This window comes from Myotis brandtii, unplaced genomic scaffold, assembly GCF_000412655.1.
Source record: "Myotis brandtii unplaced genomic scaffold, ASM41265v1 scaffold1170, whole genome shotgun sequence".
Lineage (NCBI taxonomy): Eukaryota > Metazoa > Chordata > Mammalia > Chiroptera > Vespertilionidae > Myotis > Myotis brandtii.
Genome location: NW_005354050.1, coordinates 140,144 through 161,266, shown reverse-complemented (window position 1 = coordinate 161,266; position 21,123 = coordinate 140,144). Strand labels below are relative to the sequence as shown.

At 52.4% G+C, this 21,123-nt stretch overlaps 1 protein-coding gene across 3 annotated transcripts in view; it reads left to right on the top strand.

Moving 5' to 3' along the window:
• RNF43 (ring finger protein 43) overlaps window positions 1-20,899 on the top strand; it is a 62,668-nt gene extending 41,769 nt beyond the window's left edge. For all 3 annotated transcript variants that reach the window (XM_005858364.2, XM_014529841.1, XM_014529848.1), the window contains 8 exons: window positions 4,630-4,752; window positions 11,441-11,515; window positions 11,626-11,757; window positions 12,383-12,487; window positions 14,249-14,410; window positions 14,935-15,037; window positions 15,872-17,221; window positions 19,361-20,899. In XM_005858364.2, the coding sequence (XP_005858426.1) occupies window positions 4,630-4,752; window positions 11,441-11,515; window positions 11,626-11,757; window positions 12,383-12,487; window positions 14,249-14,410; window positions 14,935-15,037; window positions 15,872-17,221; window positions 19,361-19,404 (2,094 nt within the window). In that variant the 3' untranslated portion in view covers window positions 19,405-20,899. The remainder of the gene's footprint in view (window positions 1-4,629; window positions 4,753-11,440; window positions 11,516-11,625; window positions 11,758-12,382; window positions 12,488-14,248; window positions 14,411-14,934; window positions 15,038-15,871; window positions 17,222-19,360) is intronic.
• Window positions 20,900-21,123: the final 224 nt, after the last annotated feature.

The following is a 21,123-nucleotide window of genomic DNA, read 5'->3' as shown; positions in this document are numbered from 1 at the left end:
CATAGGGCTATGAGGATGAAAAGAGTTAATGCACAAAAGTGCTCAAAACAATCAATGGCTCACTGTGTCCATTCAATAAATGTAAACTCTCATCAACATCATTATCAACAGTGGAGGGTTGACTATGGGGTTCATTTGGAGTTACATGACTCCAGAGGATGGAGTCAGACAGAGCTGGGTTCTAACCTTAACTTCGAGCCTCAAGCTTCTTTCTCTTTAAATGGGGATCATCATACCTACCTCATAGTGAGATCACATCTAAAGGCCCTGGCGCGCCAGAGGCATTGACTAATGGTTCATTTTCTCCCCTTCCCTCTTCCCTAGTCGATCAAGACCAGGGCAGCCTGGTGACTCTGACACCAAGTTTTTCCCCTCCATCTCCTCAGAGGCATCCTTCATTTTATCACTATGGAGGCGTGGGGTGGGGGCAGAGAGGTGGTTAAATATTTGCAAATCCTTCTCTAAACTGCTTTTCTCCAAGGCGACTTTCTCCCCTCTCCCAATTGACCCCCTGGTCAGTGAGAGATGTCTTGGTGTTATCTCAAGAAAGCTGGACCACAGGTAGCATGATGGGGTTGGGGAGGAGGGGACGGGTCAAGCCAAGCAGCAGACGTTTGTGGCTGCAACTTGTTCCTGAAGGAAGGCCTCACATCTGTTCTGTTCGAGCCGTTGACTTTTGACTCACCACACCAGACTGTCACTAGGGAGATCCTTCTCAAAAGCAATTCTGTGGTCCCTGCTCTGTGGTCTGGCTCTTGCTGACCTTTTCAGCCCAATCTCTTGCTTTCTCTTTCGCACCAGACCTACTTCCCACAGTCTCTCCCAGCCCTGTGCTGTGCCTCCACACCTCGGCACAGGCTGCTTCCTCTGCCAGGAAGGCACCCTCCGCTGCGAACACATAGCTGTTCAGTCCCCAGGAAGCACCGAAGTGTCCCTGCCCTCCTGCATGGGATCATTAGTCTCTCCCCCACCCCCACCCCCACCCCGCCTTGTGCCCTTCCTCAGGCCGTCGCATGCACCTGCGTTATAACATCACAACACAGTATGTTTGTACACTAGTCGTCGGAGCTTCTCTAAGGCAAGGGCCTGTCTGATTCATCCTCGACTCCTCAATGTTCTGTACAGTGCCTGGCACCAGGGGACTCTTGTTGATAGAATGAAGAAATGAGTGCTGCATGGTTGGGCAGATGGGCAGACAGACAGACCAATGGAGCTTGTTGAGACAGGGGCTGCAGCTTCACTGAAGCGAGAGCACCCAGCCTGTGCCCCAGCCTTTTTCTGGCAGTGAGGGGTGTATAAGCTTTTTCCCCCATACAAACCATGATCACTAGACTACCACTAGTCCTTAAGTTCTAGGAGCATGAATGGCACTCCCTCCAATCTCAACATCCCCTGCCCAAAGATTTTCATTCACAAGGATACAGTTCAAAACAAGGTAGGGCCTAGTTATTGAGAGCCTACCACGTTCCAGGGACTGAGGTGGCACAGGGACAGGAGATAGCCTTAAAGTGCTTTCAAAAAATGACTGTGCTGCCCTAGCAGGTTTGGCTCAGTGGATAGAGCATTGGCCTGTGTACCTCATTGCAGGCTCTTCCCTGGCTCTTCCCTGGCCCGTGCAGGAGGCAACCAATCGATTTGTTTCTCTCACATCGATATTTCTGTCTGTTTTTCCCTCTTTTCACTCTCTCTGAAAATCAATGGAAAAATGTCCTTGGGTCAGGATTAAAACACACACACACACCAATGACTGTGCTTTTATTTTATTTTGTGTGTGTGCTTTTAAATCCATCATTGACAATGTCATCTTCATAAATTCAAAGTTCCCTGGTTCCTCTGATGGTTCTTTCTGGAAGTCCTTTCGACAGCAGCAGAGAGGGAAGAGAGGGCAGCTCCCTGGTAGGAAATCCCCTTTCTTGCCAGGACACATTGGGTTTCCACCATGAGGGAACCCCTGGCCCATAGGACGGTCCAGGGTCGGATAAATCATACTTTGTTCTCACAGCACTCTGGGAAAATTATATTCAAGTGGGTATTTGAATCACTTTGAATGAGAAGAGAGTACATAGAAGGGCTGTCTCGTCCCTGTGACGAGGGGATCCTTTGGTCTCTGTTATCACCTTTGGGCCCACTTCCCCCTTGCTCATTGCTCAGCACCAGCAAGGCTGGAGGCTCAGGTCTTGGACTGGATCTCAGAGCCTTCAGAGCCGATGGCTGAGCTGGCTCCATCCCACTGCATCTTTCCTGGAGGACAGGATGAGCCCCTAGGAATCGTGCTGTTCAAGGGTTAACTCTTAGCCAAGCCACACCCCCAAATAGTCTCTTCTCCCTGTCAGCACCCTGCTTAATCTCAGATGGTCACAGGCAGGGGCAAAGGGGGAGATTGTGGGGAGCAAGGCAGCACTGAGTGAGAAGACCCACGCCCAGGAGAGATGGGACTCTATGAGGCAACAGCTGCCGGGGGGCATCGCAAGGGGGCAGGAGACACCAGCAACACCCAGCACTGCCCTGGGCAGGGGCAAGGAGGGAAGGCAAGATCTGGAAGCACTGATATGGCTTAGTCTGGTGCTTGGGAGCAGGTAGAGGAATTAGGAGGTGGGAGAGGCAGGGCTGGGGAAAGAGCCCTTTGCCCCCCACCCCGCCTTGTGCCCTTCCTCAGGCCGTCGCATGCACCTGTATAACAACATCACAACACAGTATGTTTGTACACTAGTCGTCGGAGCTTCTCTAAGGCAAGGGCCTGTCTGATTCATCCTCGACTCAATGTTCTGTTCTCTAAGGCAAGGGCCTGTCTGATTCATCCTCGACTCCTCAATGTTCTGTACAGTGCCTGGCACCAGGGGACTCTTGTTGATAGAATGAAGAAATGAGTGCTGCATGGTTGGGCAGATGGGCAGACAGACAGACCAATGGAGCTTGTTGAGACAGGGGCTGCAGCTTCACTGAAGCGAGAGCACCCAGCCTGTGCCCCAGCCTTTTTCTGGCAGTGAGGGGTGTATAAGCTTTTTCCCCCATACAAACCATGATCACTAGACTACCACTAGTCCTTAAGTTCTAGGAGCATGAATGGCACTCCCTCCAATCTCAACATCCCCTGCCCAAAGATTTTCATTCACAAGGATACAGTTCAAAACAAGGTAGGGCCTAGTTATTGAGAGCCTACCACGTTCCAGGGACTGAGGTGGCACAGGGACAGGAGATAGCCTTAAAGTGCTTTCAAAAAATGACTGTGCTGCCCTAGCAGGTTTGGCTCAGTGGATAGAGCATTGGCCTGTGTACCTCATTGCAGGCTCTTCCCTGGCTCTTCCCTGGCCCGTGCAGGAGGCAACCAATCGATTTGTTTCTCTCACATCGATATTTCTGTCTGTTTTTCCCTCTTTTCACTCTCTCTGAAAATCAATGGAAAAATGTCCTTGGGTCAGGATTAAAACACACACACACACCAATGACTGTGCTTTTATTTTATTTTGTGTGTGTGCTTTTAAATCCATCATTGACAATGTCATCTTCATAAATTCAAAGTTCCCTGGTTCCTCTGATGGTTCTTTCTGGAAGTCCTTTCGACAGCAGCAGAGAGGGAAGAGAGGGCAGCTCCCTGGTAGGAAATCCCCTTTCTTGCCAGGACACATTGGGTTTCCACCATGAGGGAACCCCTGGCCCATAGGACGGTCCAGGGTCGGATAAATCATACTTTGTTCTCACAGCACTCTGGGAAAATTATATTCAAGTGGGTATTTGAATCACTTTGAATGAGAAGAGAGTACATAGAAGGGCTGTCTCGTCCCTGTGACGAGGGGATCCTTTGGTCTCTGTTATCACCTTTGGGCCCACTTCCCCCTTGCTCATTGCTCAGCACCAGCAAGGCTGGAGGCTCAGGTCTTGGACTGGATCTCAGAGCCTTCAGAGCCGATGGCTGAGCTGGCTCCATCCCACTGCATCTTTCCTGGAGGACAGGATGAGCCCCTAGGAATCGTGCTGTTCAAGGGTTAACTCTTAGCCAAGCCACACCCCCAAATAGTCTCTTCTCCCTGTCAGCACCCTGCTTAATCTCAGATGGTCACAGGCAGGGGCAAAGGGGGAGATTGTGGGGAGCAAGGCAGCACTGAGTGAGAAGACCCACGCCCAGGAGAGATGGGACTCTATGAGGCAACAGCTGCCGGGGGGCATCGCAAGGGGGCAGGAGACACCAGCAACACCCAGCACTGCCCTGGGCAGGGGCAAGGAGGGAAGGCAAGATCTGGAAGCACTGATATGGCTTAGTCTGGTGCTTGGGAGCAGGTAGAGGAATTAGGAGGTGGGAGAGGCAGGGCTGGGGAAAGAGCCCTTTGCCTCTGACCTGTTTGGAAAACCAGGGCTTGAGGGTTGTTTGTGCTGCTTTGCAGCGGGCTCTTCAGTTAGGTCCCCTTTTGGACGCCGCCCACTCCTAGCCCCCATCTCCATGTGTGCTTGGCCCTGGCAATGACAATGGACACTTACTAGCTTACTATGAGGCAATCTAATGAGAATGCTCCCTCTCTCCTAGCACAAGGCCCTGCCTGCTACCTGCCTGGAACCATGGAGAAGTGCTTGGCTCTCCCAGCTTCCTCCTGTTCCCTAGAGCCTCCCTAACCTCTCCTCTCTCTCTCTCTGCAGTCCCACCCCCTGTACCTGTGCAACGCCAGTGATGATGACAATCTGGAGCCTGGATTCATCAGCATCGTCAAGCTGGAGAGTCCCCAACGGGCCCCCCGCCCCTGCCTGTCACTGGCCAGCAAGGTAGATTCACACTGGACCCCACGTACACTCTGAACGTCGCCCAGCTCCGGGCTGTGAGGCCCCTGTGCTCCCTGGCCCCTTGTCTCCTAAGTGTGCTGTGTGCCCAGTCCAGGCAGGTTTCCCTAAGCCAGGTCTGAGAGGGGTGGGAACTCAGGCCTCTGTCCTTTCCCACTACCCACCTATGAGCAGAATCTTAAAAAACTTTTTAAAATTTTATTTATTTCAATGGATTTTTGAGAGAGAGAGATAGAGACATCAATTTGTTATTCCACTTTATTTATACACTCATTGGTTGATTCTTGTACATGCCCTAACCGGGCATCGAACTCGCAACCTTGGTGTATCAGGATGATGCTCTAACTAACTGAGCTGCCAGGCTAAGGTCATACCAGCATAACCTTTCACTGTCACCTAGGGCATGTGCTCTACCCCATCTCCTCCCCCATCACCTGGAAGTTCCTGAGCTGCCTCCCCTGCCATCAGAGCAAACAGGGTTGGAGGGCTTTTCTGTCCATTGGAACTGTTTGCTGAGCACCACAACAGGAACAGAAGCTGTTGCCCCACCTTCAGAGAGTCCCTGCTCTTCCTCCCAGATTGCAAACTGGTGGCCTCACATTTCCATGGGCACCGCTGGCTGCAGCTGGCAGCAGCTGCGGCCTTTCCAGACGTGGGCTGTCTGGTTACGTGCTCCCCGGTGGGGAGCAGGCCCTGGAAACGTTTGCATCCGTGACCCCCGCTTTAACATTCGTTACTGTTTTCTGTGCGCTTACCATGTGCCAGGCGGGACGTGGGACTGATTCTTATATATATGGTCTCATTTACTTTTCACAACAATCAAGAAAGCTAGACATTATTATCCGTAGTTGGCATATAAGGAGAGTGAGGATCAGAAGGTTTAAGTAACTTGCCAGGATGACACAGCTGGAAAGGGTGGAGCTGAGATGTGAACTGAGCCCTGTCCAGGTCTCAAACCTGGGCTTTTACTCTCTCTGCTCTGTTGCCTCCCATTCTGGCTGGGAAAACCGAACACACATGAAAAGATTCTCATGGGGACATAAGCCAGAGTGTGGTTAGATTGTGCGGCACGGTCATGTGGACTTGGGGGTCGAGGTCCTGCTCCCAGGCCCAGGTCCCCGGAGGATTTTCTGATCCTCCTTGAGGGCTGTTCCCTAAACCACACGTCTCAAGGAAACAGCCGGGGTTCTTATGTGATTCCCCGGGGCAGGGATGGGGGCAGGGTTCTAAACGTGGTGCCCACAGGTAGGTGAGGACGTTCTCCCAGCCTAGCCACGCGGATGCAGAGGGGGCTCCTGGGGAGGTGAACAGGGACACCTGAAGGAGCTGGAGAGTGTGGTGCTCTGCTTGGCTGTGAGGGTCCTTAGGCAGCAGGACTGTGTGAGGCTCAAGCTGCCCTGCTTCGGGCCATTTCATTGCCCTTGCTTTATGGGCAAATGTCCATTTATTCATTTGGTAGACAAGATGCTTGGTGTTAGGTAGTGATAATGTGAATGGAGATTGTGTGTGTGTGTGTGTGTGTGTGTGTGTGTGTGTGTAGAGGCGGGGGGAGGGGGAGTAAGAGAGGGGAAGGAGGGCTCAGAGACGCTGGGCTGTGCTTCCCCCAGAGCAGTGTGTGAGTTCACATGCCCGCGAATACTTGGCACCTGTCAGGGTGTGTCCACACGGAGGCTTCCTTCCCGCCCCCCGGAGCGGAGGAGCACACTCCTGTAGCAGAATGAGGCCTGTGCACAGACCCCGGGAGGCAGGGAACACGTGGTCAGTACTCTTGGAGCTACTGGACCTTGCTGGGCCTTTGTTTCCACCACCATAAAATGGGGCTTTTGTTTCCCACCCCAGTGATTATTGTGAGGATGAAAATAGTGTATGTTAGGCAACACATGGTGCTTGAGCTAAAACAAATAAACACAAATCTAGGGATTTAGAAGAAGCACCTTGGCCACTCTCCTGTGACCTCATCTTTCCCGGCCCCCTGCCCCCACTGCACTCTCCCGAGTCTTCTCACCTGGCAGCTCCCCCATCACTGGGTAGGCCCTGCTCTAGCCCCAGGCTGCCCCACTGGTCAGGGACAAGGCTTCCCTCAGGTCTCAACCTTTGACCTGACTGAGTAGCTCCTACCTGGGATCCTCTGGCCCAAAGGAGGCCTGTGAAGGTAGTAATGTGGGTCTTTGAGCTCCTTCCAATATTTTAGAGTCCCATAGGCTTAACTAAAATATTCCATTTTTGCTTTTGGTTGGAATTCTAACAGCTCAGTGTGTTCATTACAAGTTATCGAATAGGAAAATGTGATATAGATATACAGGTGCAGCTAATCAGGTTAAAAAAAATATATATATATATAAATAGCTCGAGAGTCACACAGGTAAAGGGTGGGTCTTTGGTAAGGAAAGTTTGGAAACCACTGACCTCAATCACTTTGCTCTGACATATTGGTTAGTGTCAGTGGTTCCATCACCACTGGCAGCTGAGGCTCTCGAACCAGGCAGCCCTGGGCCTGAAGCCTGGTGTCTCCACTGTCCCTCAGTGTTACCCGGACGTTTTAGCTCACTCACCTCTCGGAACCTCTGTTTCCTCATCTGTAAAAGAGGAATAATGATGGGACTTACCTCAGAAGGTAGTTATGGTCCAGATGGAAGCTTTTAGCCTTACACCAAGCACGTAGTCATCACTCAGTAAATGATTGCAGCATCACTATTGTCGTCACCATCCCATGCTTTCATAGTGACGAGGTGGGTTTTTTCTTTCACTACTATCTCTTGATCTCTGAAACCCTCATCATAATTCTTCTGGACTTGTCCATTCTTGTCACCACCACGCCCTCTCCCCCTATCCAGTCACCCAAACTGCTTGCTGTATCTTTATTAACAACTCCACAGCCATTCTCGTGATTACCCAGGCCTTTGTCACCTCGTGCCTGGACTAGAGCAGTGGCCTTTTGCCTGGTGGAAGGAGCTGGCTCTGAGGGCAAGCAGATGGGCACAAACCCTGCCTCCCTTACTACAGAGACCACTATCTGGTAACCGGGCATTCACCAGGCTGAAGTCCTGGGTTTCCTCAGCTCAAAAGAGGGGCCGAGCCCTAGCCAGTTCGGCTCACTGGATAGAGCGTCGGCCTGGGGACTAAACGGTCCCAGGTTCGATTCCAGTCAAGGGCATGTACCTTGGTTGCAGGCACATCCCCAGTAGGGGGTGTGCAGGAGGCAGCTGATTGGTGCTTCTCTCTCATCGATGTTTCTAACTCTCTATCCCTCTCCCTTCCTCTCTGTAAAAAATCAATAAAATATATTTTTTTTAAAAAGAGGGGCCAATGACCATCTTACAGAGTTGTTGTGAGGAGTAAATGAAATCATGGACACAAAGCACATCGTAACAGCAGATGTAATAATAACCAATAATTAAGGAATGTATAGTGCCAGGAAGGCTTCACATGGATTAAGTTATATAGTCCTTAGAACAACCCTGAGAAGTAGGTCCTATGATTACCCCCAGCTTACAGAAAGGAAAACTGAGGCACAGAACAGTTAAGTGATTTGCCTAAAGTGTCATAGCTAATAATTATTAGCAAATTCAGGACTCAGACCTAAGCAGTCTGGGTAGAGTGGGTCTCAATAAAAGTTATATCCCTTCTACTTCCTCCTCCCCTTGCTTTCAAGCCCAGATGAATCCCCCCTCTTCCTTCTACTGGATCTTTCCTGACGGGCCCAGCCCAGCTAGCCCACTAGGAACAGAAATCTCTCCCTTCTGGCACATTGCCAGGGTCTCTGGCCATTCTTTCCACACCAGGTTTCATGGAGGCGCCTTGGGGATTGAGGAAACCAAGGGCCCTTCTTACTCCTACCTTCAACTTCAGCTCACTTTTATCTGTTTCATGTATTGATAGAGAAGGGCTCTCTGCAGTGAAAAAAAAGTTTGGAAACTACTTATCTATTTTATTCATTTGTGCTCAAGAATGTGGTTATCACCCGGCCTGTGTGGTTCAGTGGTTGAGTGTTGACCTTGAACTAGGAGGTCACAGTTTGATTCTCAGTCAGGGCACATGCAGGCTCAATCCCCAGTAGGGGGCATGCAGGAGGCAGTCGATCAATGATTCTCATCATTGAAGTTTCTATCTTTCTCTCCCTCTCCCTTCCTCTCTCTGAAATCAATTTTAAAAAACACACACATATAAAACAAAACAAGACAAAAACGAGAAAAAAATGTGGTCATCAGTGTTATAACATTTTTTCTTTGTTTTTAGCGTTATAATTTCATGTATATGCCCTGTACCAACAACTAGATTATGAGTTGGTCTCGAGGCCTGCCCTTCCCTGGCTTGATGCCCTGCGCACAGTAGGTGTTCAGTCAATCTCTGATGAGGAGGAGATGTACTGAGACTGTCACTGTGTCTGGAGAGGAAGATCAAAGGCCCAGAAAAGTGCAGAGGGTAGTGTAGAAGCCCTGGGCTGTATTGACTCCCGTTGATGGAGGCTGTGGGCAGCCTTGCTTGCTCCCTCTGGGGGGCTGGCTGACTCTTTGCAGCTCCCAAATGTCTCTGGGTTGTCTTTCTAAAGCCCAGTCTCCCATTCCTCTCTGCCTTCAGATTGTAGTTCCAGAAGAAGTGCTTCTTCTCCCTCCCTCCCACTGACGGGAAGGAACATGGGCAGCCCAGAGGCCGGCGAGCTTACTTTTTGATTCCTAGAACTCTAGACACAGGCCTCCACTGCCTGAAAGTCCTTTTTGTTTCTCCTCTTGGCCAACTTTCTCTCTTTGATCACTTTTACAACTTTGTAATTATGGGCTGTAATGGGCTGGGGTGTTTGAATGCAGGGTAATTACTTTCCACTGTTTCTACCCCAATCCTTCAAAGAGAGAGGGGTGGGGAAGTAAAATCTCCAGAGAAGGGAGTCTGTGCCCTTCCCTCATGCTTTTCCAGGCAGGGCCGGTCCAGGGTCTCATTCTGGGGGTAAGAAACTTGAGGCCCTTGCAGCATGGAGGATCCGGGACTCTCAGTTCTGTGAAGACTTGGGGTGACCTCCCCGCCCCTTGGCCAAGTCCTGGACTCTGAGATTAGCTGTAGGAGTCCCTCTCCTTTTCCCCTGTGGCCGCTCCCGCACCCTGGCTTGGGGGGCTCTGAAAATTGCCTGGGGTTGCCTAGGTGGGGTGGACTTTCTGGTCGGAAGTGGGTAGGAGGCTGTGACCTCTCAACGTCATTAGTAACTCCATTCCGGAGTCTCGTGAATTTCCAGTCAATTAGCCTGGCAGCTTGGGCCTGGGCTGGGCCTGGGTGCTGGTAGAGGGCCAGCCCAGCTTCCCTGCGAGAGGAGAGAAGAGGAAAGTTACCCTCCTGACCAAAACAGGGCCCCACTTGGTGTCTCCCGGGCTCGGCTCCCCTGCCTTCGGGCTGCCTGTTCTGAGAGGCCCCTGGCCTTGCTGCCACCTGGGGAGCAGGGAGCAGGGTGCAGGGAGCAGGAGAGTGGCCGCTCCCCGGGCCTGCCTGGCAGGAGACCTGCCCCGACAGGCTCTCTGCGGGAAGGGAAGCAGAGATCAAAGCTCCGAGAGTGTGAGTAAGTCCCAGCACTGGCTCCTCTTCCTGCCACCACTGCTTGCAGGAGGATTAACTCCTTCAGTACCTGCAAGAGGGCCCCCAAGACTCAGCAGGCCCCCAGGAGCATGAAGGCCCGGCCTTTGCTGTAGGGAGGGAGTCTGGAGGTGGCTGTGCAGGGCAGGGAGACCTGACACTAAGGCCAGTAACAGTGTCTGTTTGTCGGTCCTTTGCCCTGTGCCTCCACCCCACCCTTAGCTCTTATCGCCCTTCTCTTACCCCACACCCAGAGCCCCAAGATCCCTGCTTTTTGTTCTTTCTGGCTCTGCTCTCTGCCCCGCCTGGTTGGCTAGATTCCGCTTCCCCAAGCCTGCTCCTGGAGCCTTGGCGAGCATGCCTGTGCACATGTGTACAGCTGTGTCCTGTGGGAAGGGCCTCTCAGGTCCCTCCCTACCGGAGTCTCTAGTGCCACCTCTCAGGGAGGGGATGAAGGGATAAAGCACTGGACTTCATCAAGTCCTTGAACTGGAGTCAGAGAAAGAGCAGGCAAACTAGCGGTGGCAGGGAGAGAGCCCATGAGGCGGGCTGAGCCTGGGGCTCTGCACGGAGACCTCGGGGAGGAGCAGTGTCCCAGGCTCTTGGAACTTTGCCTGCACTGGGGGATCCCCAGCAGACTCCTCTTGTCAGGCAGGGCTGGACTCTATTCTGGAGCAGCTGTCCACCTCTCTGCTCTCCCCACTCCCTCTGCACTGGGGACTGGTCATCCTCAGGCTCTAGGCTGCTGGCCACTCCCTACTCTCTGCTCTCACTCTTTTAGTGAAGGCAGACTGGTGGAACCCTGAGGACAGGGGCTGCCTTATTTGGCCCTAGACTCAGAGCCTTTTCACCACCTGACACCTACTAAACCCTTGTTAAGGGTTTGTCCCATTAGGAAAGGAAGGCCTGAATATTGTCCTGGAAGGCAGTAGGACCTGGGTGAACTCAGAGTAGGGTAGGGAACCCCAGTTCCACTGACCCCTTACATGTGAGTGTGCAGGGGTGCAGCGTGTACAAGGCCCTGGGAAGGGGTGGTTGTGTGAGGAGGTACAGTGGGGTGTGGATGGGCTGTGTCCTGTTCTGACCCCAGCTGACCCTCTGCTGTGTGCCTCTGCAGGCCCGAATGGCGGGTGAGCGAGGAGCCAGCGCCGTCCTCTTTGACATCACTGAGGACCGAGCTGCTGCGGAGCAGGTACCCAGGGACAGTGGGGTGTTGGAGGTGGTGCTGGCCAGAGGAAGATGAAGTGACAGGGGGCGGAGAAGTCAGGACACAGCAGCCCTGTGGGCACTTTCCTTCTGCAGCTGCAGCAGCCGCTGGGGCTGACGTGGCCAGTGGTGTTGATCTGGGGTAATGATGCTGAGAAGCTGATGGAGTTTGTGTACAAGAACCGAAAGGCCCATGTGAGGATTGAGCTGAAGGAGCCCCCGACCTGGGTAAGCACTGCTGGTCTCCAGACCCTGCGCCGGCACCTGCTCTTACCCTCACTTTGTCTCCTGGCATCTCCCACCGAAAGCCCTTAGACTCCTGGAGAGACTTTGGAAACCCCCTAGTCCAATTTCATCCACCAGCTGTGTGTCTCCGGGTGCTTTCTCTTCCTCTCTGGGCCTCATCTGCAGAAAGAGCCAATCGGCCCAGCTGAGTTTTAACATTGTTTTCAGCTCTGTGGTTTCCTGGCGCAGAGTAGCAGAGCCAGAAGGAAACCTTGACCCCTGGGCCCCCTGAACCCTGGCTGGTGTTTCTCTGCTGGTTAGGACCCTCACCCAGCTGCTCACTAGGTAGCTCCCACCTCTCAGAGGGGTCCCTTTCCCCAAGCACGCGGGTCTTCAGATAGTGCCTCTCACAGCTGACATCTGGAGCACCTTCTCCTACAAGTAAGTGCCTGTGGGCAGGGAGGAACCACCTAACCCCACCTGCAGGTTCTTCCCACCCCGTCCCCTCTGCTAGAAGACTCAAGGGGACCTTTTGCAATCTTTATGTCACCCGGGCTCCCATGTTCCTGCCAGGTTGACCCAGCTCCTTCCAGAATATGACCCTTTCCCTCTCTGTTCGCTCCCCCAGCCAGATTATGATGTGTGGATCCTCCTGACGGTGGTGGGCACCATCTTTGTGGTCATCCTGGCTTCGGTGCTGCGCATCCGGTGCCGCCCACGCCACAGCAGGCCGGTGAGCAGGGTGGGCTCCCTGGTGGAGGTGGGCATGTGCATGTGTGTGTGGGGGGTGAGGAGCAGGAAACAAAAGTGAGGAAAGAAGTTGCCTTTATGCCCATGAAATAGTTTACATCTGAATATACTGGCATTTAACTTTGGTGAGTTCCAGCAGCCTCGCTCCATAGGTTTGCTCATTCGTTCATTCATTTGATAAAATACATTGAGCCCCCTCATATGTGCCAGGCACTGTTCCAGGGACTGGGGGTAGCACAGGGAACAAAAAAGACAACAGATCCCTTCCCTCAGGAGCTTTCATTCTAGTGGGACGAGACAGACAATGAAAAAAAGAAATAAGTAAAATATATACTAGTAGTATTTTAGATGGTCATATGTGCTAGGGAAAAAAATAAAATAGAAAGGAGGAGAGACAAGGCAAAGGGGACAGAGTTAAAAAGTAAGGCCAGGGTCCTAGCCAGTTTGGCTCAGTGGATAGAGCATCATCCTGTGGACTGAAGGATCCCAGGTTCAATTCCTGTCAAAGGCACATGCCTGGGTTTCCGGACTCAATCCCCAGGAGGGGGCATGGAGGAGGCAGCCGATCAATGATTCTCTCTCATCATTGATATTTCTATCTCTCTCTCCCTCTCCCTTCCTCTCTGAAATCAATAAAAATATATAAAATAATAAAAAAATAAATAACGAAAGAAAGATGCTTTGCTAGGAAAAATATTTTTTTTAAAAAAAAGGAAGGCCAGGAAGCCTCATTGAGAAGATGCCATTACAGGAAAGACCCTAAATGGGGGAGGAGGTTACCTGTGCAGGTAGCTGGGGACAGAGTGATTGAGTGAAGAAAGCAGTCAGTCAAGGCCTTGAGGCAGAAGCCTGCGGGATGTCTGAGGAGCGGCGAGAAGGCCCTGTGATTGGAAGGGAGAGAGTGAGAGGACTGAGCAGGAGGCGAGGACAGAGTCTTGAGGGCCCAGCTGCATTGGGCTGTGTAGGCCATTGTCAGGATTTTGTTTTCACTGGGTGAAATGAGAGCCATTGAAGGGTTTCTAACAGAAGGAGTGCCAGGATCTGACTTGAGTTTTAATATGATCCCTCTTGCCGCTTTGAGGAGACTAGATTACAGGGAGGCAGGACTGGAAACAGAGAAACCGGCTAAGAGGCTCTGACAGGAATCCAGGTGACGGTAATGGTAGCTTGGGTTAGGGAGGTAGCAGGGAAAGAGGTGACAGTTAGTTAAATGCTCTGAAGGTAGAGCTACAGGTTTACTAGTGGGGTGATCATGGAGTGTGAGAGAGAGGAGTCAAGAATGGCACCAAGATTTTTGGCCTGAGCAATTCAAAGAATGGAATTGCCATTGACTGAGATGGGGAAGACTGGGGGAGGGCAGGTATGTGGTTGCGGGGCTGGGGGCAGGGGCGGTTAATTGGGATTAGGGAATTCAGTTTGTGACACATTGGGGTGTTTGAGGAAGAAGCTGGACCAAGTTTGAGGTGCCAATTGGATATCCAAGTTGAGATGTTAAGCAGGCAGTTAGATAAAAACTCTCTCCATCGGGTCATCAAGGGAAGGGAAGCTTGATGAGTGGGGGAGTGGGGTGAGAGGGCTTGGCCTGCTTGGCAGAGCCATATATGAACTCAAAGGGGACAGACTTTCAAAGGTAGCCAATTGACCACATGATCTATCAGGGTGACCGGGAATTGAGTACAAGCTGGGGCCCAGGGGTGAGGGAAAAGGATCCCTTACCCATTCTGAGCCCTACGCTTCTTCCCAGGATTCCCTTCAGCAGCGAACAGCCTGGGCCATCAGCCAGCTGGCCACCAGGAGGTACCAGGCCAGCTGTAGGAGGGCCCGGGCTGAGTGGCCAGACTCAGAGAGCAGCTGCAGCTCAGCTCCTGTGTGTGCCATCTGCCTGGAGGAGTTCTCTGAGGGCCAGGTAAGGCAGAGACCATGGGTCACCTCTGTGACCAGGCTGGGGAGGGAGACTAGAGCTTGGGGAAGGAGGCTGGTGTGGGTGCTCTGGCTGCATCTGTGTCCTTTGTAGCCTTCAAGGTGCAGAGATAGAGGACATCCCTGAGGTTTGGTTATTTTCCTGGTCTTCCAGGAAAGAGAACTATTGTTTGTTGAGTGTGTACCATGTGCCAGGCCCTGCAGTGGGTGCTTTAGATGCATTATCTCCTTTTAGTCTCATGACCATGAGGGGTGAGGGTAGATTAGTTTTTTATCCTTTTTGTACGGCAGAAAACTGTCTGTTAAGAAACTTGCCCAAGGTCATGCAGTTAAGTGGCAAAATCCAGGTCTACTTTATACCAAAGCCCATACCTTTCCTATTCCACTAGGAGGTCTTTTGCAAGTAGGTGATACCAAAAGGAGAGGCCAGAGGAAGTTAGGGGGATGTTCCGGTTCCTGGCCACTCCTGTAGCTACAGATAACTTTGGTTTGACCCCTTGTTTTCTCCAGGAGCTACGAGTCATTACCTGCCTCCACGAATTCCACCGTGCCTGTGTGGACCCCTGGCTCTATCAGCATCGGACTTGTCCCCTCTGCATGTTCAACATCGTAGGTAGGAGGCGGACCAAGGTCTGCCCTATGTACAGGCAGATGGGTCTAGAGCAGGGGTGGGGAACCTTGTTTCTGCCAAGGGCCATGTGGGTATTTCTAACATCATTCACAGGCCATACAAAATTATCAACTTAAAATTAGTCTGCTATTTGGGTCAAACATTTAATTAACTCACCCCTAATGCCTTGGGAGGGCCAAACCAAATGATTTTGCGGGCCTCATATGGCCCATGGACTGGACGTTCCCCATCCCTGGTCTAGAACCTGGTTTCCCTGTGGGGAAGGGTTTGCCTTGAAGCTGGGAGGAAGCAGCACTACCTCAACAGTTCTCTAAGCTGCGCACTGTCTGAGGGGGAGGGCCCTTCACAGGGCAGACATCTTTATTATTCTAAAAATTATTTGTATTTTTATGACAGCTTTGTTGAGTCTAAATCTGAACTTGTATATTTATTTCAACTTTCCGGCAATAAACAATCCTATTCTAACAAAACCAGGATATTATGGCAATTTTCTAAGAGATGGAAATGAAGTATCTTGAGGCAAAGAAAGCCTTTTTTGAATTCACCCAGAGGTGCAGTGTGTGCTTGCAGCGAAGGAGCCCCCATGACTGAGGGGAGCAGGGGTTGCCATGCGGAGTGGAAACCCCAGGGGACAACCTGACTGGAGGGAGAGAGGGCATCCCAGGGCACACACAGGTTAGGAATGTCCTCGGTCGCCCAGATTCTGACTGGGCTGTAAGGCTGTGCAGGCTCAGATAGGTATGCTATAGCCACACCTTTCTGAACGCACCCTCATAGGTCTGTGCAAACACCTGTGCTCTTGGTTCTCTCTTCCAGAGGGAGATTCATTTTCCCAGTCCCTGGCACCCTCTCGATCTTACCAGGAACCAGGCCGGAGACTCCACCTTATTCGTCAGCATCCTGGTCATGCCCACTACCACCTCCCTGCTTCCTACCTGCTGGGCCCTTCCCGGACTGCGGTGGCTCGGCCCCCACGACCTAGTCCCTTCCAACCCTCCCAGGAGCCAGGCGTGGGCCCCCGGCACCACCGCCTCCCCAGAGCTGCACATCCCCTGGCTCCAGGCGAGCAGCAGCATCGGACAGTGGCCCAGCACCCCTTTGCGCAGAGCTGGGGTCTGAGCCGCCTTCAATGCACTGCACAGCACACTGCCGCTTGCCCAGCACCCCCACGCCGGGCCAGGCCTCATGACAGCAGTGGGTCTGCAGAAAGCTACTGCACAGAACGCAGCGGCTACCTGGCAGATGGGCCAGCCAGTGACTCCAGTTCGGGGCCCTGTCATGGCTCTTCAAGTGACTCAATGGTCAACTGCACAGACATCAGCCTGCAAGGCATCCATGGCAGCAGTTCTACCTTCCGCAGCTCTCTAAGCAGTGACTTTGACCCCTTGGTATACTGCAGCCCTGAAGGGGAGCTCCAGGGGGAGGAGACGCAGCCCAGTGTGACCTCACGGCCCCGTTCTTTGGACTCGGTGGTGCCCAGAGGGGAAGCCCAGGTTTCCAGCCATGTCCACTATCATCGCCATCGGCACCACCACTACAAAAAGCGCTTCCAGTGGCACGGCAGGAAGCCTGGTGCTGAAACTGGGGTCCTTCAGTCCCGGCCTGCTGTTCCTCGGACACAGCCCCAGCCAGAGCCGTCCTCTCCTGATCAGCAAGCTGCCAGAGCCAACGCAGCAGCCCCTACCGGGCAGTTCCCACAACAGCCGGGGGCCCTCACAGAGCCACCCCCAGACCTAAATGATGCTTCCAGCCCCAGCCCCAGTCCCAGCAGTCTCTTCCACTTGCAGAAATCTGGCTTCCCTGTCCGACACCCACAGAGGAAACGGCGGGGGGGTCCCTCAGAACCTACCCCAGCCTCTCGGCCCCAGGACTTGACTGCACACCTAACTTGCCAGATTTCCCCCCATTATGACCCCAGCCTGGCATACCCTTGGTCCCCAGAGGCCCACCCATTGATCTTCGGACCTCCGGGCCTAGAAAGGAGGATGCTACCAGAAACCCCAGGCGCCTGTTACCCAAGTTCACAGCCAGTGTGGTTGTGTCTGACTCCACGCCAGCCACTGGGACCACACCCACCTGGGGAAGGGCCTTCCAGATGGAGTTCTGGCACCCCAGAGGGCAGGCCGTGCCCTTACCCACACTGCCAGGTGCTGCCAGCCCAGCCTGGTGAGTTTTCAGGGGAAGCGGGTGTGGTGGGGAGAGGAGATGAGAGCTGTATATTGCAGAACAAATGAAATCCAACAACAAGGGGTTGATGGGAGCTGAGAAGTGTATAACAGGTGTGACAGTCAAAATACTGAATTACTGCCATTGCCAAGGATGCTGGCTAGAGCGCTCTGGCTCTGCCAGGTGTCATTCCTTGGTTACGGATCATAGGGAGGTCTCAGGGGAAGTCTTGGTGTGGCAGATGTTAGAAAACACCTGGGGCGGAAGACCCTGGGCATCTGGAAAGGTCTGAGCTAGGACTCAGGACTCCTGAGTTGTGAATGGAGCCGGGGGTCAGGAAGTGTGGCTCTGTGTGGATGGGTCCAGGCCCTCCAGGGAGGAGGGAGTGGCCTTGGGTTCCTGGGTTCTGGCTAGAGCAGGATCAAGTAGACAGGGTCAGATTTCCACCTCAGATCCAGGTGAGAATTCTGTTCTGGACTGAAGTTGACCCCCTCAGGAGGGAGACATGGTTCCTGGACATATTTTGAGGAGCAAAATTATGGACCAGGCAGGGGTGTTACCAGAAAGGGGACCTGTCCCTGAGAGGGTCTGCCTAGGGCTGGTGGTACTGTATGGTCAAGTCTGGTAGTACTTGACTTCCTGCAGAAAAATTTCACAACAGGAATCCAGGTGAATTTTAGAGGCTGTTTATTAAAGCTGGGGACAGTGAAACAAAGGAAATGAGCCTAGGCTGGGCTGCTTTGGCTCAATAAGAAGTCAGAGAAAAGGGAGCCTTGGGGACAGGTTCAAGGGGTTTGCCTGGGATGAACTGCCACTGCCCATTGCTCTCCTGGTTGCAAGCCTCATGGGGTCCCTTAGAGTTTAGGAGAAGCATGCCTGTGGGGGAAGAAGGAGCTGGAGGGGAAAGGCAAGGGGGTGCTCCTGGGAAGGAGAGTGCTTGCTGGGACCTTTGTTTGAGGGGTTTAAGACTGGGCATTTAGGGGAGGACTTGGGGGAGGATTTCAATAGGATAATCATCAGCTTTATGCTGATGTACCAAAATGAGATTTATTCTCTTAATCTCATCTGTCCTTGGGTGTGGTTGGCAAATGGCACTAATTGGATTTCTGCTATCCGTCTCCCTGAGCAGGGTGATTTAAGCTATTTACCCTCTTACTGGGGAGAAGTGTAAATCATTTACTCTTTTTCCCCCCCTCCAGAGAGAGGAAGGGAGAGGGATAGAAACATCAATGATGAGAGATAATGATTGATCGGCTGCCTCCTGCACGCCCCCTACTGGAGATCGAGCCCACAACCTGGGCATGTGCCCTGACCAGGAATCGAACCCCGACCTCCAGGTTCATGAGTCGACGCTCAACCACTAAACAACACATGCCGAGCTCTTTTACTCTTTTAAGTGTACTGCTGCCAGGGCCATCTTCCTCAAATCAGCCGTCCAGAAATTCTCAAATGTCCTGTTTTGTCCACAGTAAAGAAAAATCCAACCTGGTTTGGCCTTCAAAGCTCTAGCACCATCTAGCCTCCCTCTTCCTGCCCAACCTTATTTTCCACTCTTCCCTTTCCCTTCCCCTGCTCCATGCTGTAGCCAAACTGGTTTGACATGTGTTGCGGATTTTGCAGCCCAGAATATTCTGCTGCCTTCCTATTCCCATAATTCCAATTCTTACCTATTCCTAAAGGACCAGCTTATTACTCCCCTGGGACATGACCTCTCTCCTTACTCCGTTCATCTCTATGACCCCAGTCCTGTCCCACTGGCATTATTCCCATTTGCACACAAGCCTTCTCTCCTACAGGGTTGCCAGGTTCATACTTATTCATTTTGGTCTTCAATTTGGCACATGTTGGCAGGCCAGCTTCACGAGTGCTTAATAAATATTTACAGGGTGAATGAATGAAGAGTAGGTATTGGTAACACACTGGTTGCTATATGTGTTTCTCTTTCTCTAGATTTGTTTTTCTCCACCCTGTATCCCCACTGGGGCCCCTCTCAGCTTTCAATCCAATCACCCCTTCTGGACACACTCTCTACTCCTCCCTCTCTGTGGTTGCCTCCCAGCCATACTCTCCTGCAGGTGGTATAAGCAAGGGGCTGTGTGACCCTCGGTGACCTCTTTCCTCCACTCTCTCTAAATGCAGGCTCGGAGGAGGAGCTTGAGGAGCTGTGTGAACAGGCCGTGTGAGATGTTCAGGGGTAATTACCTCCAACCAAGAGTGTGCTCTGGATGACTCAGGGCCTACCCGGCACAGACGCCTGCTCCCGAGAGAAGAAAGGATCTCAGAAAACACCCCTCTTTTCGCCGTCCTTTCTGGAACCGCTGGAAGAGGAGCGGTGATGGAGGGTGGCAGGAGGTCTTGTTTCCTGCTCCCAGCTCCAGAGCTTGTCTGCAGCACACAGGTGCGGTGCAGCACGTCTGTGTTCGGCAGGGAACCAGCTGCTGCCTGTGTGGGCTGGTTTCCCAGAAGCCTGTGTTTTGAGAGCAGGAAGCTAGGTATGGGTAGATAGGTGTTATAAAGGTGCTGCTCCTTCCCCCAGCCCCAGCAGGTCTCCCTCATCCCAGGCCTCATGTTCATACCAGCCAATGTGTCCAGCCGATTTCATGACCCCTCCTCACCTCCTTTCCTGGGTGAGTCCTGCACACCAGTTTAGCTCCCCCTTGGTAAGGCTGCTGCATCAGCGCCAACCCTGGCTCTTATCATTTTCCTTCTTTGCAAAAGGATCAAGAGCTGTGGTGACCTCTGAACCCTAAAAGCAGGGCAGAGTGGGAGGACTCTGCAGGACCCGCCCCAGTACATGAGGAAATATGTTTTTCCCTTCTTGTCCTTAATTTTCAGATACATGATATTAAGTCAGAGGGGAGGCTCTGGGAAGCCAGAGTGTGGTGTTCTCTCCCTGAGGTGGAGCTTCTGACCTTCAAGCTTCCTTATCACTCCAGCAGCCCCAATTTCTCCAGGAGCTAGGGCTGGGGGTAGTGGAGGGAATAACTTCCTTGGAGATCTCCCACATCAAAGTCCCAAAGTGGGCGGAAAGAAGAGGGTTTCTGTTGGACTTCATAGAGGGAAGATGGAATAAACGTAGAAAAGGCAGAAAGACAGCTGAACAAGGACAAGGAAGTCTTGTCTGGGAGTCTTCTCTCCGAGTAGGGATAGGGAACAGGGGAGAACAGAGGACCAGCAGAGTGGGACCCTTGGGTTTAGATGTTCCCAGAGGCTCACTTCCCAGTGTAAGCCATACAGGCCAGGGACACACAGGAAGGCGTGAGTGTGAGAGTAGATTTGGAGCAGGAAGTCTGGTCTGAGTAGCTGGTACCGATTGGGCAAGGGCCGAGGGGCCTCCTTAGGGTGACATTCACCCCAGGGCAGCCTGACCATTGCTGGCCCCTCAGGCGTGATCCCATTTGGAATGTGAATGTGGGAGCACAGCGGGCACAGGACCCCCCCGGGAATGTTCTTCCCGCAGAGTCAGTGGGGACTGGTACCGAGGTACCCACATGGTTATTTATATCTGAACCAGACAGAAAGACGCTTGAATCAGGCACTATGTTGAGAAATGTATTTATTTGCTAATATATTTATCCATAAATGCAGTCTGGTCTCCTGGTTTTTGTCCTGTTATGACTGTCACCCAGGGTAACACCCATGTCTTCCACATCGACAGAAATAAATTGTGATTTCAGAGGCGAGGCTCTGATGCATGAAAGGACAGGGTGGAATGGGGGGCCTGGCAACGAGAACTGGGCTATAAGCCCCTAAACGCTCGGTTCAGTGAGATCAGGGAAGGAGAAAGGATGACTGGATTCTCACGTTGGTTTGGTCTGTATTATTGGGGTGCTATTTGCTTCACACAATTTATGACTCGTCAGCCACTTTCTTTGTGACCTTGGGCTAATCCTCTGTGCCTC